General features: G+C 39.9%; 1 protein-coding gene across 4 annotated transcripts in view; it reads left to right on the top strand.

The window, feature by feature from the left end:
- Positions 1-27,400, top strand: part of st3gal3a (ST3 beta-galactoside alpha-2,3-sialyltransferase 3a) — a 53,840-nt gene that overhangs the window by 7,290 nt on the left and 19,150 nt on the right. For 3 of the 4 annotated variants that reach the window (XM_029429763.1, XM_029429764.1, XM_029429762.1), the window contains exons 3-8: positions 5,350-5,393; positions 5,615-5,707; positions 14,841-14,935; positions 16,166-16,229; positions 17,757-17,852; positions 20,777-20,963. In XM_029429763.1, coding sequence (XP_029285623.1) covers positions 5,628-5,707; positions 14,841-14,935; positions 16,166-16,229; positions 17,757-17,852; positions 20,777-20,963 — 522 coding nt within the window. In that variant the 5' untranslated portion in view covers positions 5,350-5,393; positions 5,615-5,627. The remainder of the gene's footprint in view (positions 1-5,349; positions 5,394-5,614; positions 5,708-14,840; positions 14,936-16,165; positions 16,230-17,756; positions 17,853-20,776; positions 20,964-27,400) is intronic. The other variant, XM_029429765.1, reaches the window with a different exon arrangement.

Below are 27,400 nucleotides of genomic sequence, written 5' to 3'. Positions count from 1 at the left end.
ACAGATTACGTTCCTCGTCGACCCTTTTAATGCTGAGACGGACTGTTTGAAAGCCCCGCTAGTCCATACCTGTCAACATTGGAATTTCAAAATAAGGGAATGTTTTTGCCGGACTCCGCCCGGCTCTCTAACAGCTCTCAGCCGCCAATGTAAACGTCAACACATCAGGGACGGGTATATATATACTCAGGAAATACATGTTTATTGTATTACATGTATTACATGTATTACTTGTACAGACATGTTTATAAGATTTATGTATTTTATTTATTAGTTATTATCATCAATTTATTTGATGATTGATGAGTTGTGTGGCTTTTGTTTTCCCTTATGAGGACTTCCTTGCGATGGCAGAGTCGGGAAACATGTCCGCTACACTGCGACTGAAATCAACGCAGAAGCAGGTGGCTACATTGTTTTTGGCGCAAAGCATCGACATCTTTCCTTCAGCTTTGGTCACTTGGTTTGCCTCCGAAACAGTTCTTGTCACACATGAAGTCATTGACAGTGGATGTTTTGTGCCTCGTGCTTGTGCTTGGACGATGTTTCATGCTGGCGAACATCGCTTATTCCGCCGTGTGTGATGCTAACATCTGAACAAAAAGCACGAGTTTGCCCGACTCTGCTTTTAATAAATAAGGGAAGGTCTCCTCTCATTTGGTACTTACATAAAGTTTTAACTTCTTTGGCAGGTACAACTGCGTCTCCATCTATCGCCCGTTCACTGTGACTCTCATCCACATGTTTTCGTCTTCACCTTCTGTGTTATTGTTCCTGTTTTCTTCTTCTGTGTGTTTACTGACGGATAACGTTTTTCAGCTAAAGTAAAACATAATACTGCCTCCTGCTCTATCGGAGGCCACTTTACACTTTTTTTTTAATTAGGCCTATTTTTTTTTCTGAAAGGTTAAAAATACGGGATAATTACGGGAAAAACGGGAGGGTTGACAGGTATATGCTAGTCATGGACAAGACAGTGGCCCAGTTGGAGATGATTGAACTTTCTGAGGAAGACCGACTGAAACCTGTTCTGAGGGAAGGGACCCTTGAGTTCTGGAAAACTGCCAATGGAAACAATATCCAATGTCCAACGGGCTGCGCTCAAGCTACTATTAATGTTTGGGTCAACATACGTCTGTGAGTCTGTGTTTTCTACCCTGAAACACGTGAAATCAAAGTATCGATCTGTTCTGACTGACACACATGTGAAAGAATTGCTTCGAGTGACCACAACGGAATACAAGCCAGATTTGAGGAGGATTGTTCAAGGCAAGGAATGTCAGAAGTCCCACTATAAAGAAGCAACATGCATAGGAAGATAAAACACTTTAAAAAAAATTTTGCTGAGAGTTTGTGTGTGAGAGTGCACACAATGTTCATTGTTGATAATAATAACTGGCCTCTGAATACTGGTAGGAGAGGTTTAATTAAATTTCTCTCAATATTGTTTGTGTGTGTGGGGGTGTGTGGTTTTAGATTTTAATTTTGTCTGTGAGAGAGGGGAGGAAGAGAGTGAGGGAGCACAGAGAAAGGCTGAGAACAAAAGGGGGGGGGGGGGGGGGGGTGCGCATCTGTGACTGTGTATGATGTGGCTCTTTGCAGTAACATTTTTGGCTCTTAACCTCTGACTGGTTGGCCACCCCTGCACTAAAGTCTGTCCCCGATAACCTGACCACTGAAGGAAGAGAAGGAGGAGAGGAAGGGAAAATATTCCAAGATTGAGGCTGAGCGGGAAAGCATGAGGCAAGGTATCAGATAAGTATGGCTTGAAAAAGCACGAGGAGGCCGAGGCTGAGGCAGCAGCTGCTGCTGAGGAGCCTGCAGAGGGCAGCTTGACTCGACAATGAGTTGCAGTAATCCAGCCTTGAAGTAACAAATGCATGGACTAGTTTTTCTGCATCATTTTGAGACAGGATGTGTCTTATTTTTGCAATGTTACGTAGATGAAAGAAGGCAGTCCTTGAGATTTGTTTTATGTGGGAGTTAAAAGACAGATCCTGATCAAAGATGACGCCAAGATTCCTTACAGTGGTGCTAGAGGCCAAGTTAATGCCATCCAGAGCTTCTATGTCATTAGAAAATGCGTTTCGGAGGCGTTTAGGGCCAAGTATAATAACTTCAGTTTTGTCTGTGTTTAACATCAAAAGGTTGCTAGACATCCAAGTTTTTATGTCCTTAAGGCATGCTTGATGTTTAGCCAATTGATTGGTTTCATCTGGTTTAATTGATAGATATAATTGGGTATCATCCGCATAACAATGAAAGTTTATAGAGTGGCTCCTTATAATATTGCCCAAAGGAAGCATATATAAGGTGAATAGAATCGGTTCAAGTACAGAACCCTGCGGAACTCCAAGACTGACTTTGGCTGTCATGGAGGATTTATCGTTAACACATACAAATTGAGATCGCTCAGATAAATAGGACTTGAACCAGCTTAGTGCGGTTCCTTTTATGCCAACACAATGTTCCAGTCTCTGTAGTAGAATGTCATGATCAACAGTGTCGAAAGCAGCACTGAGGTCTAACAAGACAAGAACAGAGACAAGTCCTTTGTCTGATGCCAATAGAAGGTCATTGGTAACTTTCACCAGTGCCGTCTCTGTGCTATGATGAACTCTAAATCCAGATTGAAAAACCTCAAATAAACTATTATTATGTAAAAAATCACACAACTGTTCTGCGACTGCTTTCTCAAGGATTTTAGCGAGAAAGGGAAGGTTAGATATCGGCCTATAGTTGGCTAAAACCTCTGGATCAAGACTAGGCTTTTTAAGAAGTGGTTTTATTACAGCTACTTTAAAGGATTGTGGTACGTAGCCAGATAATAGAGACAGGTTGATCATATTTAATAACAAGGTGTTAATTAAGGGTAAAACTTCTTTAAACAGTTTAGTTGGAATCGGGTCTAAAAGACAGGTTGATGGCTTAGACGACGAGATTGTTGAAGTTAGTTGGTTAAGGTTGATTGGAGTAAAACGGTCTAGATATATTTCAGGAGTTACAGATGTTTTTAAGGTTCCGGGGGTTAAAGTAAAGTTGTTACCGGTTGAGGGCAGGAGGAGATTCATTTTGTCTCTAATAATTATAATTTTATGGTTAAAGAAGCTCTTGAAGTCGTCACTACTGAGAGATATAGGAATAGAAGGCTCTTTAGAGCTGTGACTCTCTATCAGCCTGGCTACAGTGCTGAAAAGAAACCTGGGGTTGTTCTTATTTTCTTCTATTAAGGAAGAGTAATAAGCTGCTCTGGCATTACGGAGAGCCTTCTTATACGTTTTAAGATGATCTAACCAGACTAAACGAGATTCTTCCAATTTAGTGGAACGCCATTTACTTTCAAGATTTCTCGACTTTTGTTTTAGTTTGCGGATTTGTAAATTAAGCCATGGAGCTTTCTTTTTCTGTTTTATGATCTTCTTCTTTAGAGGAGCGACAGAGTCGAGTGTTATTCGCAGTGAGGCTGCAGCGCTATCAACAAGATGATTAATTTGGGAGGGACTAAAGTTGGCATTGGAGTCCTCCATTATATTGATTTTGAGTCCTGGTATTGAATTAAGTGCTGATGGAATCACTTCCTTAAATTTAGTCACAGCACTTTCAGATAGACATCGAGCGTAGGATATTTTGCCTACTGGCTTGTAGTCCAGTAACAGGCCTTCAAAAGTTATTAAAAAATGGTCTGATAAAAGAGGATTATGTGGACACACTGATAAACTTTCAATTTCAACACCATATCCCAGAACAAGGTCCAGAGTGTGGTTTAAACAGTGAGTTGGTTCATGTACATTTTGACTGAACCCAATTGAATCTCAACTGATGTTGTATCCATCCGTAAAGAGATGCATGTTATTGTGTTGGACACTAGGGGGTGTTCTCAGTATACTATAAGGAATTACGGACACAAAACTATAAAAGACAGCCTTAGCAAAGTATGTGCTGTTGCCTCTTAATAAGAAGAAACATCTCTTTGTGTTAAAACAGATTTAATGTTCATAGTACATGCAAATAGTTGTGTCTATGTTATTCATTTACAGCAGGGGTGGGGAACCTTTTTCCTATCAAGGGGGATTTTTTTCTTTTTTTACAACTTCCTTCGAGGGTCATACTTATTATTCAACTCATAACCTCTGCAAATTTATTTTAAGACGCAGCCCATTCATTTCACTTTTCTTTTATGCTGTGCAAAAAAGCAACTTTTTTATCCATGTATCTTTCTGTTTTATCAGAAATCCTTTGTTAGTCCCACAATGGGGAAATTTACCGTTTTACAGCAAAAGAACATATGAAGTAAAGTGGCGAGTACACAATAATGAAATAGAATAAAAAATAATATAAGTACAAAGGTTGATACAAAATTGTAAAAGTGAATATTGCACATGGCAGTGATGATTGCACAACAGTGGTGGAATAGTCAGTTCTTGGTGTGGTGGTCTACCAGGGGCCGTGGTGATTGTACAGTCTGACCGCTGCAGGGAGAAAGGACCTACGGTATCTCTATGAGACACTCCATAAAAAATAGCAGATGTCAAAGAAGGTCTTAAGGAGTGCACGCCAAAAGACCTCAGTTTTACAAACAACTGATTTTAAAGGATTAGTACAGCCACATTTTCACGACAGTTAGCGCTTGTAAAATTATTTGTTTTTAGGCCTGGGATATTTTCCACTAAGTAAATCTGCGTGGCTAGATCCAACAAAGGTTAAGTGGGGGAAATTATTTGATGATTTGGATGAACAGATCGTTTAAAAATGGACAAAATACAGGTTGAAAATTCTACCTCTATTTACATGTTGCTTTACTATCTGTCATCACAGAAATCGGATCAAATTTCAATGCTGTATGTAGTCACTGTTGGATGTGGTTAGTGTTTCCTCTGCATGTGTGTATACATTGATGCAAAGAAAACCTGTTTTCTTCAAAGACAGCAAAATGTCATCAAAGTTCAGTAAGTTCTTCCCCATACCTAACAGTTCTATGTAAATGTTTTCATTGTTTGTGATGCATCACAAAATGTGCACATATGATTGAATTCAATTAAAACATAACTAACATGTCATGTACACAAACATGCTCCTCTTCCTGATGTCAATGTCATACAATAACTTCTAAATGTTAAGGCATGTCATTTATTTTCATTCTATTTCATTCTTGGCTTATTTGAAACTATTGTTCTGCACTTAAAGGATTTCACCTATTTGAAGCTGTGGTACTTGCAAGATTCTTGCTGTTTGGAGTTGAATCCTCAAGATTGTTTGCGCTTTTTTTTTGCACGCTTTGGACAAAAGCGTCAGCTAAATGAACTGTAATGTAATATTCATCTCATTTTTATTTCATTTTCCTTTGTCTAGTATACGACAAACAAGGATTCCTTCTGAAGCTGGATAGGCAGTCTGTGAGTATACATTTTACTATTTATACTAGTTTCACTTCCCACTGTCTAGGGATGAATCTGTTGGGGCCTTGGGGGCTTGCTTTCAGGCATGTATCAATGAGAGCATAAGGTGCAGGGATTGTTCTGCACTGTTATTTACATTATTTATTTAATATGTACTGTGTATATAATTTGTGTATAAGTTTTAATCATTGCCTTACGTTATTCCTCCATGTCTATAGGCCGTTGGAGCTGATGTACAAGTACGGCAACCTCAGTGAGGGAGCCTGTAAACCTGGTTTTGCAGCTGCCAAGATGACAGCCATCTATCCAAAGTAAGTATACATACAAGCTATGAAAGTGAGCTTGTAGCATTTTAGACATCAAACATAATTGTTCGATATGTTGTGACCCTGGTGTTACCATTGTAAACTCATGCAATCATTGGTCCAACCTATACATGTGGTATTGTTGGAGGTGAGGTTCTTCTAGAGTCAGGCTGCCAAAAGTGGGCCCGTCATGAGGTTAGATTTGGCCCTCCAGATGTTTCTAGTCAAGTGAAGAAGAATTTAAGAGTTAAAATATATATCGTTCTTTATGCTGTTTTATTTTATTGTGCATTACAAATTCTCCATAAATATGTAGGATCCCTAATTATGAATAATTTTTCGTAATCTGAGCGCAGCGGGCAGAGTAACACTGCGCAGAAAGTCAGTTTGTCACAAGTGAGATAAGAAAAAAATGGGGAAGCAGAGAGTGGCACACCGACAAAAGGCATTTTAATCAAGAGAATTTGAGATCATGGTACAATTTTGCATCTTAACAATACAATAAAATACAACAGGTGTTTGCTTTTACCATTAGATTTCAGTTTTGGCCCTCCAAGGGAAGCTTGGGCACCCCTGTTCTGAACAGGGTTAGGGAATGTAAACAGTGTAAAACAAGGTTACAAAATGAGACTGGGTTTGGGATTATTACTGCTGTGCCACCATTGATGCTTTCTTCACAGTTATACATTACATCTATTGTTGTATGGTTTTACAATTTGATGGTAGGTACTCCACAAACTCCACAAAAAAACTGATACATTGACTTTGCCTTTGCTATATAACGTTGTTGCAATACTTGTTTTCTCAGATGCTTAATAAGCGTAATATTTTATAAAGAAATTATCATTTCTTCTGACGTTGTCTAATCCAGAGTCACTCTGTGCATGCCTTTTGTATTTTCTACCCATTAATACAGTGAAACCATAGATTATCAAGTGATCTAGAGTCCTACTCTGGTGAGTCCGACCAGAAAAATACCCTATAGAAAGTAGTTTCCTTGTGTGTGGAATACCCACTGCAGCAGTGAGTGGAAGCTTAGAAAATCATAGAAGACCTGACACCAGACCAATGGTCACAAGCGTGGCATAGTGACGGCTTGACGGTCATAGTACTGTATGTGATCAGTAGTGTCACATACACTTTGTGTGGCTCAGTGGGATCCACTGTTACCTCATAGTGAGAAAGTCCTGGGTTCAAACCTCACCAGGGCTTACTCTGTGTGGAGTTTGCATGTTTTCCCCATGTTCCAACCCCATAGAAAAAGTTGTTGGGTAGACTTTAGAGTCAGGATTGCTAAAATATAGGAATTAGGATGCATTTATCCAAAGGGATTAATCAGCAGCAGAAGTATTTGATGCTTGACATAACTCAAAAGAATGTAATGTGTGTTACCATCTTGAGGGCAGACAAACTGTAAAGGTCTGTCTTTGTTGATCATTGGTTTGTGTGTAATCTGAATCTGCAAAGTAGCCAGTAACAAGCTGGCTACGTGTAGTAGAATCACAAATACAATGTTTTCCTCTGTTATTATTGCCATGGACCTTGGTTCTTCCCTCCCTGGCCTCAAAAAAAAGTTAAAACCGTTTTCTTCTCTAGGCTACATGTTGCTCATCCTGTCTTGAATGCAGTTTCTTGTAAATCATTATATTTGTCAGTTTTCATGAGGGTCAAGAGAAAGAGAGGGTTGATGCTCTCGAAGTGATAGGAACATGTTAATGAGTCTGGCCTGTGTCAGGGGGTGCAACAGATCTTACTGTTTAATGATGTTTAATATTAACATAATCTTATGTTTTTTGTTTATTAATATATACCAATACATCTATAGTTATAAAGTGCTCTTTTAGTAGGCGGTTGCTTACCTTACCTAATGGTAAGCTCTCTGAGCTCAGAGTGATGTGATAGAGGAAAGATCCCATTTCTGCCTCTGTATTATTAAAGACCAAAGTCCCCACACTAGAAAGCCCTTCACCTGCTTATGTTTTGAGCACTATGTATAAATGAGTCAGAAGATGCAGTGGTCTAAATGGGCCCATGTGTTGTGCAGATCTATTTTTGTCCTCTTCTGCTCTGCTGTTGTCCCAGTGCGTGAGAAAACCTCTGAGCACCAGAGACACGCAACCCTCAAACCCACCAGGGCCTTCCGACAGCAGCGTTGATGAAGTGTGTTCACACAGTCCAGACTGTAACATGATAAAATAACAAGGGAGGAAGGAGTGGTAAAATGCCCAGGGCATCCTTGACTCATTTATTCTGTTGTCTTTGTTCAGCTGGTTCCACTGAAATGAACCTAGCGTTAGCTTCTTGCTTATTATTACTCTGCTATTTCAAATAATATGACGTCAGATCATTTGAATTGGCAAGCTAATAATATGCAAAACTGCAGATATCTGTAATAATATCTGAATCATGGAATTACAACGTTATGGTTACCAAAACATTTATTTTACAACACCTCCTGGTCACAGGACCGGCACCTCTCCAGGTCCACACTCTGTACTTGTTCAGTTCTTGAACCGACGACCCTCCCGTTCCCAAGTCAAGTCTCAACGAGCTGAGCTAAAGTACTACTGCCCAAAATACACAACAACTAACCATAATATCTCTATAAATACATTTATGATCAAATTTACAAATGTTCTTTTACACACAGTTGTGACCGTTATGGTAAATTAAAGTTACATCTTCTCTCTTGTACGATTGCCGAGACTCAGAGCAGCTGCCAATCACAGCTGTCAATCATGACATCCCACCTCCTTTTTATAGCATCAAATAACAAATTAAAACCAAACTAATCAGAAAAATGAACACTTGAACATGTATCAGCATGATTACAACTACCGTAATTTCCGGACTATAAGACGCGACTTTTTCCCCATTTTTCGACCCTGCGGCTTATATAACAGTGCGGCTTATCTATGGATTTTTACAGCTAACGGCCACTAGGGGAATTCCTAAATCTATGGATTTTACAGGTTACAGTCTACCGGATGCCGGGAAAGAGCGCGCAAAAGTAGCGAGTGGTACGAGAGACAGACGGACATTACGAGATCGAGACAGTTTGTGAGACACCCTCATTATGGAAAAAAAACGTAGAAATGCATATGATGCAGCTTTTAAGTTAAAGGCAGTAAATCTGGCAGTAAACGAAGGAAATAGAGCTGCTGCACGTACCCTTGGCATCGATGAGGCAATGGTGAGACGTTGGAGACGCCAGCGGGAAGAACTGTCTCAATGCAAAAAGTCAAAAAAAGCTTTCAGAGGTAACAAAAGCAGATGGCCCGAACTTGAAGACTTTCTTGAAGATTGGGTGAACACACAGAGAACAGACGGCCGAGGTGTTTCCACCGTGCAGATCCGAATGAAGGCCAAAACAGTCGCCACCGAAATGAAAATTGAAAATTTTAGAGGTGGACCATCCTGGTGTTTCAGATTTATGAGGCGAAAGGGACTGTCCATCAGGGCGCGGACGACTGTGTGTCAGCAACTCCCTCTGACTACCAGGAAAAAATAACAAACTTCGGCGAATTCACACAAAGAAAGATAAAGGAATATTCCATCGGACCGGACCAGATCATAAATATGAAGTGCCTTTGACGTTTGACCTGCCTCTCACTAGGACTGTTAACAAGAAAGGTGAGTCGTCCATCACGTTGAGAACCACTGGCCACGAGAGAACGAATTTTACTTGTGTTCTTGGCTGCACAGCATCTGGATTAAAGCTTCCGCCAATGGTGATTTTTAAGCGGATTACAATGCCAAAAGAAAAGATCCCAAACGGCATATCCTTTAAAGTTAACAAGTAAGGGTGGATGCTGGAAAGCGTAATGAAGGAGTGGCTGAATGAGTGCTACGTCAAGCGCCCTGGAGGATACTTTCGCAAAGAAAAAGCTTTGCTCGTTTTGGACAGCATGAGGGCCCATATAACGGATTCAGTTAAAGCAGCCATCAAGAGCACAAACTCCATTCCAGTTGTGATTCCTGGGGGCACAACGAAGCATCTGCAGCCACTCGACATTAGTGTCAATCGTGCGTTCAAAGTGGCACTACGCGCTCAGTGGGAGGCGTGGATGACTAGTGCCGATAAATCATTCACCAAAACTGGTCGCATGCGAAAAGCAACTTTCGCTCAAGTTTGCGAGTGGATCCTGACAGCGTGGAGGAGTATTAAAACATCCACGATCACCAACGGGTTCCGAAAGGCTGGAATGCTGCGTGATGAAGAGGAGGACGCCGCCACAGCTGAGGCATTTCAAAGGCTGTTCGATTCAGACAGTGACGAAGAGGAGTTCGTTGGTTTTGAGAGCGACATCGAAAGAGAGAGGAGAGTGGCTGACGAAGCCACCCTGAGCCTGTTCGTTTCCGACACTGAAGATGAGGACTTTGGTGGTTTTAGTACGCAGGAAGAAGACGAAGATGAGAATTAATGAATCCCCTCTGTGCACGAACCCTTACATATGTTAATAAAATATAAAAAAAACCTGCGGCTTATAGTCCAGTGCGTCTTATATATGTACATGTAACCGATGTACAAATGATAACATGTTTTATATTTCACAATATTGTTTATATTGTTCATATTTTGTTCATATTTTGTTGTAATAATACTCCTTTTTGTATATTTATTTCGAGGAGTCTTATTTTGTTAAATATACTTTTATGTTGATACTCGGCTTATAGTCCAGTGCGGCTTATATATGTACAAATTAGTCAATTTAGCGTCTGCGGCTTATAGTCAGGTGCGTCTTATAGTCCGAAAATTACGGTACATAAAAGGAGCATCTTTGGGAAAAATGTCTGCTAACATGGTAGGGGGCAGGATTTATGACCTATACTGCAGCCAGCCACTAGTGTGCAATCGAAAGGTTTTGCGTCACTTTTGGGGAGCTGTCATGTCGTCCTTCTTAATATACAGTCCATGGAAAGATGGTCTCCAGTGGGAAATAAATTCAGTCCTTCCTGATTTATGGGAATGAACCTTCTACCATTAGACAATACATCAACAACATTTATATACCCCATTATTATTTCTTTCTTTTATTTTCTCTTTATCTGAATTATTTCTGTCTTTGTGCAACAACTGAATTTCCCAGCTGGAGATCAATAAACTGCACTGCATGGTACGGCTCTCGACTCGGCTGGCTCTCGTTTTGTTTTCTACTAGAGACAGTACCTGGTACCTGTTTTTTAGTACCACCTCAGCCAGTATTCCAAGCGATCTGAGGCGATACTAAACGTTAAAACACTGCAGACCACTGATTGGTTCAGAGAGAATTGTCACGTCATTAGCAGCTGATGTCTTAACTGTGTTGAAGTGTTTTCAGGTTTCTTTCAATTATTTTGTGGACATTCCAACTTTGACTGATTAGCAGCTGTTTTGTGTTATCAAACCAGAGCTCATTTGCTGTTCAATTACACATAAAAGAAACAAGCTGCCAAAGCTACAGGGGTTGACTCGGTTAAAGAAACAGTTTTCCTTCTGTGTCAGTTCTTCCACAGCAAAGCTTTATGTACTTAATGTACTTTCTGTCTTTTGTAGGTTTCGTTTTTCAAAATTGGACACATAATATATTAGCATTTAAAGCCCAATGTATTTTTTTTCTAAGGAAAAACTATTATCTGATTTTGATAAATAATGTGTTCAGATTAGTTTTCTTTTCTAATTCATTCTTAAGTAACGGGAGACTTTTTACAATTTCTCTAGTGTCATAAACTCAATGTCCTTTCAGAGCATGTTGCCCTACAGTATTCCAGGAAAGTCAATTTAGCTTCTGTAATCGATTCGTACGATGTCCTCTCTATGAAATGTAAGTTTGTATTTCCTCTCATTAGTTACTGACCATTTTGAGATTTCCGCTGCTTTATTTTCCGTCAGTTAGACTGTAAATAAACTCTTTGCTACATGGGATGTGAAAGTCTGAGGACACTTAATGGCATCATGATATATTTCTCTTTGGTCATGAATTCATGTTTGTTTTGTAATCTCTCATCAGGGATCTTGACAAAATGCATTCACACATGTATGTACATGTACATACATCTCTAGTTGTGCTTAAACAAGAAGCTCAACTGTGAAGGCATTCATGAAGGCCTAATCCTCCAAAGTGGAGACAGATGTGAAGATTAAATGGAGCATAACATGTTTAATGCTGTGAAGCAACAAACTAACAGAATACACTTAACTGTCTAATTTTTGTTTTACATGCAATGTTGAACACAGCGTCGTTTTTAAAATAAACTGTAGGTGGTAATCTGCCAGTTGGACTATGTAGAGTAAATAATCATTGTAGCGGCTTCAGGAAATGAACTAAAAGTCTCTGGTTGACTTTGTCTGATGCGCTACACAAAAAAGATTAGCTGAGATCCAAAATACGTTGTACAAATCTAAATTTAATGAAAAATTAACAATTTATTATAACGTGCACAAAATTATTGGAATTATCACAGCTAACAAAAAAATACAGTGACCCTCTCACCCTCCCTTCAACACAACACACACAGCTGAACAGGTGATTATATTAACTATGAGTGCTGCCATTAACCATGTGACCCAACTCTACCAACACATCGCAATCACACAATAGTAAATGATAATACTGTATTAAACAGTAAGTAATACCAATACAAAAAATATAAACCATCACAAACCTTATTAATATTCCAACAAAATTCACTCCCGTCCAGGACAGTCTATTCATGGCTCCTAAAATAATCCTTTTTTTTTATTGTTTACATACATCTTCATACCCTTCTTATTACTGCTAGCGTATATATCCGTATAAAGGATAATGGTTTAAAGTTTAAATCTGTTGCAGATAGATAGATATATAGATAAATCACACGTTAATACTGTGTACTTAACTTTTCAGCACACATGCAAAAAGATGCTTACCATCCCAACCTCCTTATGTGCTAAACTTTTAGTATTGTTGATTCACCTTGTATGTATGTTCATATAACATGTGTTTGTTAAGAGGGGATAAGTGCTGCAGCACAATCCTGGCTGCTGCTCTGTCAGAGAGCAGAGTCCTTTCTGCAACATCTGCTCAATGAATTGTTATAAATGGTCTACAACTATTATACATCAACATCACCGTGAAAATGTCCCTTTAAACTTGTACTGTCCAGCTCGAGCTCTGGGATAAGAAGCTGAAGATACTAGTTAGTTAGATAGTTCATTTATTTAATTTGATATGAACATCCCAGTAGCACGGGAACAAGAGGAAGTTTCTCTGATAAATGTGTTTGCATGTTTTTTACACAATTAGTGGAAAAGTGAAAGATTAAAGAATATTATTGGAGAAAAACTGTTTTTAACCGATAGATTTCATAAAACTTAACAAACTGCGGTTTGTTTATGAAACGGGCTTTAAACCTAGATTTTGCCAAAAGAATCTGGACTCGCAGAGACGTCTGTGTTTTAAACGTTAAAAGGTCAATAAAGAGGTTGACGCGGTAGACGTAAATAAAAAGTCAATAAAAAGGTTGACAAAGTCTACCAGGAATGGGTAGCAAAGGGAATAAACCAGTTGAAGGGCCACAGGGGCCCATTGTTGATCTCATGCTTTCAACATATGGCTCTGATGGTTTAAAAACATTTACAAGAATGGTGATGAATGTGATTTCTCGGCAGGAGGGTCGTTAAGTACGGCACAGATACAGAAACTAGGCATGATTTCCAATGCTATTTTATACTATTTTAATTCTGCTATTTTATACTATTCTTCTACTTCACTCATTTACATCAACACTGTGATTATTGTACTGTAAATGCTCTTATTCTGTCTAATCTTGTACTAATTTTTATGTTTTTGCTGTGAAGCACTTTGGGCTGCAATTCTTGTATGAAAGGTGCTATACAAATAAAGCTTATTATTAATAATGGAACCTCTGTTTACATTAGCTGTTAGCTCTGTTATTTAGTCAAACACAGGACTGCTGCCTTCAGCTAACAGCTAACATTACTTACTCTCCTCTTGCTGATTTCAACACTGATTTGTTGTTGACAATGTAGCATTACCAGTTAATAGTGAGTTTACTGTGTTCCAAACATTATCCATTGTCCCCAGGACACCTGAGCCCTGTTTGAAGAAAAAAGCTAATTTACAACACCTGTCTAAAAGAGGCTTTGAAAAAGGTTAAAAAGAAAAGACAATATATCCACAAATGCATCCACAACAAATGCAAAGATACGGTCACAAATAAATCCACAAAAATACATTTAGGTTTAGGTGATTGGACAAATAGTTTGATTGAGTCATTGACTAAGACATTGCTGGTTCTTTTTTTGGATGGATGTCTTTCATTATATTTTGCTGATTTAATGGTCAGCCTCTGAGGGAACAGCATTTACATACAGAATATTTTCACATCTAACTCGGTGAATTAAGTGTTTATTTCAACCTAGCCAGAATTAGTGATTGTTGGACCAGTGGAAAGACCAAGACGGTTTTGGTGGTTTTCTGTCAAACTTGAATGAAGTGTGTTTTACGATGCTCCTCAGACACATGGTGATGTGTCTGAGGAGCATCGTAAAACACACTTCATTCAAGCTGAAACTACTGGAAGCATTTAGCCTGGCTTTGTACAAAGTTCATCAAGAATCGGTTGCCACACACACACACAAACATATCGGTAATCTGTATTAGGGTATTAGGTTTAAGAACAATGTGCCATAAAGTCACGTCCATTTCAAAATATTTTTTTTATTCTCATGTAAAGCAATCACCAAAGCAATCACTTGTTTGCCTTTCTTTTTCGGTTTGAACAGTGTTACCTTTGTATATGGGTTAGCTAGCTCATGGGACAGTGGAAGGCTGCCAGTTCAGTCCCCGGACCACCAAGCTTTGAACTGCCCTTAATCAAGGCACAACGACAGCAGCTCAGACTGGATATCTGCTCCCAGCCTCACTGTGCAGCTCTGTCCTCTCCTTCACATGTTTTTCTGAGTTTGTTTTGGTGAAGGTGATTTCAGAAAGACTGTGGATTAGCTGGAAACACGATGCTCTAAATCCTCTTAAGCATTCTGCCATTAATCAGTGCATCTACACACACCAAGGCCATACGGGTCTAAGACAGATATTGCACTAAATATCACTTATTCATTCTTACTTGTTGTAACATGTTTCTTTTATATCAACAGGTTCACAAAACTGGCGCCTATGTTCCTTGATCCAAATTACAAACGATTCTCCAAGATTGGTGATTACTCGCCTCCATTTGGTGTTAAATCACAAGGTATGATTACACATTCTTGTCTTTGCAGTTCAAGGTAATACGGATAAACTCAATGTACGTTGCACTGGGTTTCTCACAAGTTGAACCTTGATTTTTCTAACCACAAACTGGGAAAATACCCGAGCACTGTCAAGGCCCCAGTATGCTTTAAAGAAGCTAGTTTGTACGATGTGCAGTCTAACCATGTCTAAAGAAGTGTTTTCCTGTTCTGAACGGCCACATTTGAAAGCGGGGTAAATAGCCTGCTGTCAGTTTCCTTCGGGCTGCATCCCACCACTGTTCTAATCTCCCGCCATGGATTCTGCCTTTTCTGTGTCTTTGTAGTCTTGACACAATAAATCATACAAATGGAGATAACGAAGCACCCTTTGGAACTCTTCAAAACATTTTAGATGTTGCACGTTGTCGTTTAAACAAAGAGTGACAGAAGTAGTTGGGTGATGAATGAAACATAGAGGTAATATTCACATTCACATTCAAGAGTACTGAATGGAAACACACATTGATTTGCATTTCTTTTGTCGATTTTCTGGAAATTCTGTTAAAATTTGCTCCACTATGAATATGACAGTTAATTAAGGTTTATCTTAGCTTATCTTATTCCAACTTGATCGTATACCATACAGGGTCCAACCATGTACTAGGTTTCAATTGAGTCTTGTTGAACTTTGGACAGAGCCAGGCTAGATGATTCCCATGTCCTGACGCCAGCTCAGAACTTAACACAAAGACATGGGATTGATATCATCTCACTCTCAGAAAGAAAGAAAAAGTATAGTTTCTAATTAAAAATGGAAATATTTCTGTAACTCAACTTCTTGACCAGCAGCAACAACATGGTCCAGTGAGTGAAGGCTTCTTGTGAGAATGAGCAAGTGTGCTTAATAACAAGATGCCATTCAGGCTCACACCCCCTCCTATAGAGGAGATGATCAGATTTGATCATCCCCCTCTCCCCCTCTGTCCGGTGCCTCACTCTAGTCACTCCCTCAAAAGAGTTAGTGGACAGTCTTTAGGCTCCTACTTTGCTTGGCCTTCCATCTTTAATGGTTATATAATTGAAACACCCAGCCGCTGGCTGCCAGCCCAAACTCATTTATCACAGTCTGTCTAGTTGTGCTGGAGATGAGAGCATCATAGCTCTGTGGAATGTGGAGGGAAGAATTATTTCCCTTTCATCTTCATCTCACTTGTTTTCTCTTTCTGCGTCCGTCTCTCTTATACCTGCAGAAAAGATCGTAGATATTCTTCTGTCAGCTACTCAGAACTATGGCCTCGGGGAAGAACTTGACAGGTAAGTTTGTTCTAGTTGTTCTGTCATACTCGGATCCACACAGTGCACTTATCACAATAGCCCCTTCAATTTTCTTTCAACTCTGTATTTAAAGATTCCATCAGTAATCTGTAAACTGTTGACAGAGACAGTTTCTTGCTTTTGAAAATGCACACACATTAAGCTTCCATTCAAATGATCTTCTCTAGTACACCACGCTTATTTACCAAGGGTGTTTGTGTCACGGTTCAGGACAGGCGAGGACCCAAATGCAGAAAACAGACCAAGTGCATAACAAAAAGCGAGCTTTTAATAAAACAAAGCCGATACAAAAATACAAAGTAACCAAAATAATAGTGAAACAGACAAACCAGGTAGACACGGGGTAGACCCCGGACACGGGATAAACACGGGGACGCACGGCAGGAAGCACGGCAGATAACAGGCACATAATATGAAAGATGATTTGACAAGGCACACTGGGGCAGACAGGGATATATACACGACACCAAACGAGGGAACAGGACACAGCTGGGGGAGAAAGACAAAGACACAAGGCCAGGGTAAATAGACACAGGAGGAACACATTAACAATCAGGAAGGAAGGGAAAACACACAGATAGGAAGTACATCTAGACATGACACAAGGGGGAGAGAACATTTCAAAATAAAACGGGAAACCTAAATGCAACCAGATTGTGACAGTTTGTCTATCTTGTTTTCATCAGGGAAGTGTGCGAGGGTGTTTCTACTTTCTTTATATACTGTTCAGTCCACCAATTAGTCATCTGATACGTTACATTTTTACATCACGATACATTTTAGGTTAAAAAAACAAAACACTGTCATCATCTTTTAAAGCAGGAGGTTACAAGAAAAATACAAATACAAATCATGCATGTACAGCAATACAGACAACTTAAACAATACTCTCAAAAAACAACATTTGACATGAACTCATCAATGGGTACAAAGTTTGAATCTCCATTTTTTTTTGAACACAAAATAACAAATTCTGTCATTTTTGCAACCTAACTTAAATCTATTTCATCTCCTATGTTTATGGATAACCTGACCCAGTTTCCATCAGCCAGCTCACACAATTAGGAATGTATTTTTTCCCCCCACAAAAGTTGTTTTTGGAAGTTGCTTGATACATTGAATTAACTTTGTGTAATCAAGTGCTTGTGTGTTAAATATAGATGTGACAAAAACTACAAAATTATATTTGTCAGATTTGCTGAAATGTTCCAATCGCACTAAGGATACAAGCATACTTTTCACTAAATATCAGTCTGAACAGTCTATTAGTTATTTATAATAAAATGGCCCAGCTGTTAATCTGTCCTCTGTAGATGAGTGTGTTGAAGAAGGGTGCTAGTGAGGGATTAATTCATTTTATTCAAGCTCTCTTCCACTTCCACTGGTCATATTAGTTTTTCGTCTAGTGATTTTTTTATTCAAAAAAGAAATCAAGCAAACGTATTTGTTGAATGATTGGAATAAAGTCGTACCACATCATAATGGTGGATCTTTTCTGTGTTACAGTACGTACTGTAAGACTTGCATCATTGTCGGGAACGGAGGAATCCTCGCCAACAAGTCTCTGGGATCGAGGATTGATGAGTTTGATGTGGTGGTCAGGTACGTTGTGACACAGAAGTACGTTTCCTTACATCAAGTATCGAAAACTAGATTGGTCATAATAATGTTAATTAAAAAACAATTTAATGAACAAATCAATTAATAGATAAACACATTAACACAGTGTTATCCTGTGGACTGAGTACGATGAGTAGGCTGTGGCCATAAAGGGATGGACATCGTCAGCCTCAATACTCAGGTAGGCTGTGGCATTTAAACCATGTACCACCAACAGCACACCAGCAGCCTGAACCATTGACACAAGGCAGGATGATCCGTGGATTCATGTTCATGTCAAATTCTGACCCTAGCATCTGCGTTTGTCAGCAGAAATTGAGATTTGTGAGACCAGGAAACAATTTTCCGAAATGCCCCTCAGTTTCCTGTTCTTAGCTAACAGGAGTGGAATCCAGTGTGGTGAAGGTTTGACGTGTTGTGTGTTAGGAGATGCTCTTCTGCATAGCTATAACTGTTGTAATGTGTAGTCATTTGAGTTCCCGTAGCTCAGTCTGTGGAAACTTGGCCTGGGAACCGGCGGGTCGCTGTTTCAAGTCCCCGCACGGAACAAGTAGGGAGTGTAGACTGGTAGCTGAAGAGCAAGCCAGTGGCTTGCTCAAGGATACCATCTGGTGAGGCAGCCCCCTCGCTCTGATATCTCTACATAATATGCATATGTGTGTATCTGGGCCTATGTGTGTGTGCATATGTATATGGCAACAGAGTGACATTTTTGCCCTTTGCAGGGTTAAAAAAGTATACATTACATTACCTGACTTATTCTTCCTGTCAGCTTGAACCCGTCATGCCTTTCTCCTACTGCAACTGCTGCTCTCTGGATATTTTTATTTCTCTGCTGACAGCCATGGCCGGAGGCATTTTGTTTACGTCTCATTCTCGTAAATGCAATATCTCAACAATGCCTTCAAATTTGGCACAAACTTGAACTGAATGACTCATTCGATTTTGGTATTCAAAGATCAAAGGGCAAGGTCACTGTGACCTCATGTCCGTCCCGTTCTCAGGAACGCCTTGAAGAAATGTCTTCAATTTTGACACAAATGTCTATTTGGACTTGAGGATGAACTGATCAGGATCACTGTGACCTAACAAAACACATTTTTGGCCATAACTCATGAATTCATCTATGCTAATTATGACAATTTCACTCAAATGTCTCATAGGATAAATTCTCTGTAAACTCTTTAGAGGAGATCTTCAGTTTCTCAGATACGCAAACGCCCCCGAGTCACTTAGATCACATTTCCGGGCCATTCTGATGTTTGGTCTGAACAACAACTGAACCTCTTGTCTGCATGGTTTTAATGTTTTATTGAGGCAGCAGTAGCTCAGTCCGTTGGAACGTTTTCAAGTTAGTGTGAGTGTTCGCCGAGGTGTCCTTGAGCAAGGCATTGGACCTCACACTGCTCCCCGGGCGCTGTTTATATAATAGCTGCCCACTGCTCCTAATACTAGTGTGGATTTAATGCAGAGTCTAAATTTCACTGTGTGCTGTGCTGTGTACATGTGACTATTAGAAGAGGATTCAAAATCCTCCATTCCCATGCTATTTGCTAATTAGAAGTTTGCATTAAGAGCAGGTGTACAGGTGTTTTTTTTTATCACAAACCTCCATTCTGACTCTCTTCTATATGGTTTAATATATTGAAGGCTTTTTAATTTTTGTTTTTTCTCCTGCGTACAGCGCTCTTGTTTACAGTATTTTATGGCATATTTATTTTAGAATAACACTTGCTTGTCAAATGATCTTTGGGGGTGGGATCAACAATTACAGGTTGCTCTGTCGCTCGGCAGAGATACAGACTAAAGCTGGTCTGCTCACTCAGAAACCGAGTTGAAAATGAAAGAGCAGTCTTAAGAAGAAACAACCTTATGTGTATCTTGGATCTTTTAAGAGAGGCAAGGAAACCTTTTAGATGGAGGATCGAACATTGGTGACCCATCAGCAAGATGGCGAGGTACTACGGCTGTATATGTGGCCCTGGGGTAACTCGAGGCTGAGGAATCCCGTACAAGGTAATCTAGGCACATAAACCAAGCTTTTACATTTTCTAAATTATTCCTAAGTAAGTTACTGTTATTTTTGCCCTATGATATATGGGCAATGTGCTTTGATTTAATAGTGTTATTACCTGAAGTCACTCTGTTGTAAAACAGCATTGATATGCCATAAATAAAACAAGAATAACATAAACTTTGTAAGGAGTCATTTTAACAATCTAAGTTTAAAAGCTTGGTTCAGCATTATGTTCCTATCAGACCTGGAACTTAACTGCATACAGTGCAGTCTATTAGATCAATAAAAGGTCTTAGCAGGAGAAATACATTTAAAAAGCCATCCTAATATCTATTTGATACTTGGAATATATTAACACATATAGAATAGTTAGAATGGAGTTTTATAATTGCAGTTCATTTAGCTGAAGCATATTATCTTCAAATAGGTGAAATCCTTTAAGTGCAGAACAATAGCTTCAAATAAGCCAAACCAAGTGCAACATACAGAAACAATAGAATACGAATTCAACTATTAGCTACAAGTAAGCCAAACCAATATAAGTACAACATACAAAGAACATTTATTTAAATGTTTTAATAAAATAATAATAAACATATTTATATAACTTAGTGGATATTGAGTTTTATTTATATATATATTTAATTGCTTATTAATTCATTTTATTTCCCACATTTGATATTTATTACATTTTTGTAAATAATGTCCTCACTTATTTATTAATTAAATTGTCAATTTATTTGTTTGTCTATTTTAGTATTAAAATCATGACCCATCTAGTCTTCGATATCCAAGGACAGAAGGTTCCGTATGTTGACAAAAATGTTAACATGCTTTGATTATTTTGGACAGGGCATTTTATGATTGATTTTGCAGCTGTGTGTTGCAGGTTAAATGAAGCTCCAGTAAAAGGCTTTGAGAAAGACGTTGGCTCCAAGACCACCATGAGGATCACCTATCCAGAGGGGGCCATCCAGAAGACAGAGCGTTACGAAACTCAGTCACTGTTTGTCCTCTCCGCCTTCAAGGCTCTGGACTTCAAGTGGCTCCGACACATGGTCTTCAACCAGAGGCTGGTAAGGCAGTGGTAACACCAATAATTCACAAATATCAAATAACTTTATCTTTGTGGCTCCGCCCAGCGCCAGCCGAGGCCAGAGACTTCATGTTTTAGGGTTGTCTGTCATGTGAACGCGATATCTCAGGAAAGCTTTGAGGGAATTTCATTACATCTGGCACAAACGTCCACAAGGACTCAAGGAGGAACTGATTATGATTTGCTGGTTAAAGTTCAATGTCAATGTGACCTCAAGAATTCATATGCATATCATAATCATTTCCCACACATGTATTATTAGTTAGTAGTTATTATAATCTTCAACAAAAACCCAATATACCAATGCTGCCTCCTCTAATGTCACCGTGGCCTTTGTCTGTTCCAACTACGAGCTGTGGGTACAGACTTTATGGTTGTACATGCTTGAGTTGGAATATAACACATTCCTGCAGCTCAAGTCACAACATACCTGCTTTGTACTTCCTCTCCGTTCTTCCCTGGCAGGAAAGCAAATGGGGTCAAATGTTCATACACCCCTAAATAGATGTAAATATGAGGATACAAGCACGTAATGTCTGATACTGCTCATTCCTCTGTAGAAGGCTCATTCCATCACTCTGTTGGTCCTGTTGAACTACAAATACACACGTAGAGTGCTGCTTATTTTACCTCTCAAACTATCTGTTCCATGGACAGACAGATCTGGCACTGTTAGCACTGGCAATAGGTACAGCAAAAGCAGCTATCTGAAGGTTGCCCTTTGCTAATAAGAGAGTGAGGAGAGATAAAAGGTTTTGAGATGTGTTAGCATCAAAGCTTACTGATTCCTGGTATATTTCTGTGATTTGGTAGATCTGATGAAATTATACAGTATATGTCCACCCCATTTATACCAATGAGGGTAGAATAAATAATACGTCATACAATTTAAGATTAACACAAACCGCAACCACCAAAATAGCCATAAAGTTGACCACCACAGTTTGAACAAAAACTTTACATTCTAACCTTGATGACGGAGGATGTTTTGCTGGGCTGTTGTGTTCAGCTGCATTACTTTTAGCTAGGGGGACCTACTAAACTGGAAGCTCGGATACTGTATCTTGGGATTCATTGACACATGAATATTTGCAAAAAAAAACACAACTGTAACCTGTGATATTTAAGCTATAAGACACTACTTGAATAACCACTTGAAGGACACCTAACAGCAATACAGCTTGTTTTATCAGTTAGCTTTCCATAATGAGTATGTTCATCTGTTTATCTGTTTTTCCTTAGTTTAACCAGCAACAACACATTTTTAAAAACATATTTGTAAATATACTCCAGGTATACCTAAGATATTTTATTCCATTGCTTAGTTTTAAATGATGCACCATTGGAGAAGTGAGCAAAAAGGTTTTTCCCTTTATTAGATTCTTCGTAGTGATGTGCAGTGTGCATGCCTATTCAACTGGCAGCCAGAGGGCAGTGAGTGGAGAGTATGAGACTTCAGCTCTGATGCACATCAGAAAGCAGCTGCCAGGCTACTGCAGCACTGGAGGCAGAGAATGAAGCCAGGGCTCCATGTGGCTCTCACCAGGGTGGTCCTTGTCCTGGATCACATTTCACCTCCACTGACAGGTGGAAGCACAGGCAGTCTGAGCGCGGTATTCCAGCTGTGTTGCAACATCCCTACCTTTTGTTGTCAAAAGTGGAAGTGACTTCAACATTGTTTTTTTAACCCTTTCTGCCATCCACACCGGCTCTCAACATGCTTTATCACATTGTTATCAAATCAAATTTATTTAAAAACTTCCTTAAAGAAACCCCATAATTAAAGGGGGAAAAATGGAAGAAACCTCAGGGAGAGCTACTGAGGAGGGATCCGTCTCCCAGGACGGACACAAATGACCGTGACAGAAATGATGTTGTGTTGAAAAAGAGAAAGTATGGATGAATCCAGGAAAATTTAAAAAAGGCTTCCCGGTGTCCAGCGGGACCAGCAGGCGCAGCCACGATTCCTGATCCTGACCGCGGTCCGAGTCCGGACCCAGACGCCGACCTATCCGGACCCGGACCTATAATCAATAAATTATTATGGGATTTAAAATTTTGGCGGGGCGCTTCTATTTTAACCGGCGCAGCTTTTCTCATTTTTACGGCACTGGTTTAGCGGTTCAGGAAACTCGCAGACCAATTACATGCGAGTTAAGCCATCCCACGTGATGCTACGCAGCCAATCAAATCTGATTTAGGATCGCTAAATCCTCAATTCTTTACGCTCCTTTCGGCTCTGCTAACGTTAGCTGCTGTAGCTCGGCAGCTAGCGATGGAATCTTCCTCTTCCTGTTATGCTCTCTCCTGCTCGGTGTGTTTCATGTTTAGCTATTGCTCTGCCTCCTTTAGTGATAATGGTACGTGTATTAAATGTAGTTTATACGCAGGGTTGGAGACGAGTTTTAGAGGGATAGATGAGTGGCTCCGCACCATGGTTAGTCAGCGGTTAGCAACTGTAGCTGTTAGCAAGCACCCTATAGCCGGTGCGGGCCTACTAGTGGTATCTCCTGTTAGCTGCTCCCCTGGCTGGGCCCGAGCAGCCGGGAGACTGGGTGACTGTCCGAAAGAAGTGTTATCAGAAGCCCACGGTTCACCACCAACCGCTTGCTGTTTCTAACAGATTCTCCCCACTCAGTGACACACCAGCTGAGAAGCCAACTCTGGTTATCGGTAGCTCAATTTTGAGATACGTTCATTTTGAGACACCAGCGACGACAGTCACATGCATTCCTGGGGCCAGAGCGGGCGACATAGAAGCACATTTGAAACTGCTGGCTAAGGCTAAACGTAAATACAGTAAGATTGTTATTCACGTCGGCGGTAATGACACGCGATTGCGTCAATCGGAGTGTACTGAAGTTAATGTGGAGTCGGTGTGTACATTTGCCAAAACAATGTCGGACTCCGTAGTTTTCTCTGGTCCTCTGCTAAATCTTTTGAATGTCATGTCATCATTCCGTCGCTGGCTCTCATGGTGGTGTCCAGATAATGATGTGGGCTTTGTAGACAATTGGCGGACTTTCTGGGGAAGACCTGATCTGATTAGGAGTGACGGCATCCATCCTACTTTGGATGGAGCAGATCTCATATCCAATAATATTACAAAGTTTATTAGTGGACCTAATCCATGACAAAAAGAGTTGAGACCAGGAGAAAGAGTTGCAGTCTTACACACTTCTCTGTGCTTCTTTCCGGGCAGTCACCCACTCAAATCACCATAGTGACTGTGTCTGCCCCACGACCACTGAAACTAATCAAGTCTATGGTTAACAGAAGAGGAGTTATACATGAAAACCTAATTAGAATAAACACCACCGCTGCAAAAGTGCAACTAAATCGAAAAATTATTTTTAAAGATCTTTAGATATTTGATAAAGATCTTTATCAACGAAAGCTGGATTGGTAAATTATTTAATATCGGATAATAAGATTGATTTATTTTGTCTCACTGAAACCTGGCTGAGACATGAATAATATGTCAGTCTAAATGAATCCACTCCACCTGGTCATATTAATACTCACATGACCTCGAGGTACTGGCCGACGAGGTGGAGTTGCGGCCATATTTGACTCAAACCTCTTGATCAATCCTAAACCTAAACTATAACTCTTTTGAAAGCCTTGTTCTTACGCTCTCAAACCCAACATGGAAAACAATAAAGCCAGTTTTATTTGTTACTGTGTACCGCCCTCCTGGTCCGTATTCTGAATTTCTATCTGAATTCTCAGAATTTTTATCAAGTTTAGTCCTTAAAACAGATAAAGTAATTATTGTAGGTGACTTTAATATTCATGTGGATGTTGATAGTGACAGCCTTAATAATGCATTTATCTCACTATTAGATTCAATTGGGTTCAGTCAGAATGTACATGAACCAACTCACTGTTTAAACCACACTCTGGACCTTGTTCTGGGATATGGTGTTGAAATTGAAAGTTTATCAGTGTGTCCACATAATCCTCTTTTATCAGACCATTTTTTAATAACTTTTGAAGTCCTGTTACTGGACTACAAGCCAGTAGGCAAAATAACCTACGCTCGATGTCTATCTGAAAGTGCTGTGACTAAATTTAAGGAAGTGATTCTATCAGCACTTAATTCAATACCAGGACTCAATATCAATATAATGGAGGACTCCAATGCTAACTTTAGTCCCTCCCAAATTAATCATCTTGTTGATAGCGCTGCAGCCTCACTGCGAATAACACTCGACTCTGTCGCTCCTCTAAAGAAGAAGATCATAAAACAGAAAAAGAAAGCTCCATGGCTTAATTTACAAATCTGCAAACTAAAACAAAAGTCGAGAAATCTTGAAAGTAAATGGCGTTCCACTAAATTGGAAGAATTTCGTTTAGTCTGGTTAGATCATCTTAAAATGTATAAGAAGGCTCTCCGTAATGCCAGAGCAGCTTATTACTCTTCCTTAATAGAAGAAAATAAGAACAACCCCAGGTTTCTTTTCAGCACTGTAGCCAGGCTGACAGACATTAAATATGATCAACCTGTCTCTATTATCTGGCTACGTACCACAATCCTTTAAAGTAGCTGTAATAAAACCCACTTCTTAAAAAGCCTAGTCTTGATCCAGAGGTTTTAGCCAACTATAGGCCGATATCTAACCTTCCCTTTCTCGCTTTAATCCTTGAGAAAGCAGTTGCAAAACAGTTATGTGATTTTTTTACATAATAATAGTTTATTTGAGGTTTTTCAATCTGGATTTAGAGTTCATCATAGCACAGAGACGGCACTGGTGAAAGTTACCAATAACCTTCTATTGGCATCAGACAAAGGACTTGTCTCTGTTCTTGTCTTGTTAGACCTCAGTGCTGCTTTCAACACCGTTGATCATGACATTCTACTACAGAGTCTGGAACATTGTGTTGGCATAAAAGGAACCGCACTAAGCTGGTTCAAGTCCTATTTATCTGAGCGATCTCAATTTGTATGTGTTAACGATAAATCCTCCATGACAGCCAAAGTCAGTCTTGGAGTTAAAGATCTCATAGTACCTTATAAACCAACTAGAGCATTGTGCTCCCAAACTGCAGGGTTACTTGTAGTTCCTAGAGTCTCTAAGAGTACAATGGGAGCCAGAGCCTTCAGCTATCAAGCTCCTCTCCAGTGGAACCAGCTTCCAGTTTGTGTTCGTGAGGCAGACACCCTCTCCACATTTAGGCTAAAGACTTTCCTTTTTGATAAAGCTTATAGTTAGGGCTGGCTCAGGTTTGCCCTGGATCAGCCCCTAGTTATGCTGCTATAGGCTTAGACTGCCGGGGGACACCTCCCTGCTCTCTTCCTTCTCTTCCTCTCTCCTCCCCTCCCTCTCTTCTCCCTCTCTATCTGTATGCATTTATGTAAATGTATGTTACTAACTCATCATCAACCCCGGAGTTTCTGTGTCTCATGTGGCAGGTTGCCACTGATAAAGTTTACATCAGGATCATGAATCGTGGCTGCGCCTGATGCCCTGGTCCTGCTGGACACCAGGAAGCCTTTTTGACATTTTCCTGGATTCATCCAAACTTTCTCTTTTTCAACACAACATCATTCTCTGTCAAATATTGTATTTGTACTATGTTGTTTATCCTGTACATACGACATCTATTGCACGTCTGTCCGTCCTGGGAGAGGGATCCCTCCTCAGTTTCTCTCCCTGAGGTTTCTTCCATTTTTCCCCCTTTATGGGGTTTCTTTTAGGTAGTTTTTCCTTGTGCGATGCGAGGGTCTAAGGACAGAGGGTGTCGTATGCTGTACAGTATGTAAAGCACACTGAAACAAATGTATAATTTGTGATATTGGGCTATACAAATAAATTTGATTTGAGGTAAAGCACAACGTTTTTAGAGCAACAGGAGATTTTAAGAATCAGCCTGGTAGAGCACATGTGTGTACATTGACGCCACACACCGTGAGGAAGATGGTTCGACTGGCAAAAGAATCTCCAAGGATCACAGCTGGAGAATTGCAGAGGTTAGTTGAGTCTTGGGGTCAGAAAGTCTCCATAACAACCATCAGACGCCGCCAACATCACCACAAGTTGTTTGGGAGCGTTGCCAGAAAAAAGCCATTGCTTTCAATTAACAACAAACTAAAGCGCCTACAGTTTGCCAAATGTTACTGGGACTTTTAATGGGACAGGGTTATATGGTCAAAATGACCAAAATAGAGCTTTTTGGCAACAAACGTCAAAGGTGGGTTTAGCGTAGACAGAAAGATAGCCATACAGAAAAGCACCTCATACCCACTGTGAAGTATGGTGGTGGATCTTTGATGTTGTGGGGCTGTTTTCTTCCAAAGGCCCTGGACATCTTGTTAGGATACATGGTATCATGGATTATATCAAATACCAGCAGATATTAAATGAAATCCTAACAGCCTCGGCCCGGAAGCTTAAAATGGGCCGTGGTTGGACC

The sequence above is a fragment of the Cottoperca gobio genome, chromosome 4 (genome assembly GCF_900634415.1).
Source record: "Cottoperca gobio chromosome 4, fCotGob3.1, whole genome shotgun sequence".
Classification (NCBI taxonomy): domain Eukaryota; kingdom Metazoa; phylum Chordata; class Actinopteri; order Perciformes; family Bovichtidae; genus Cottoperca; species Cottoperca gobio.
The sequence above is the reverse complement of the archived record's forward strand: the minus strand, read 5'-3'. Positions and strand labels throughout refer to the sequence as shown.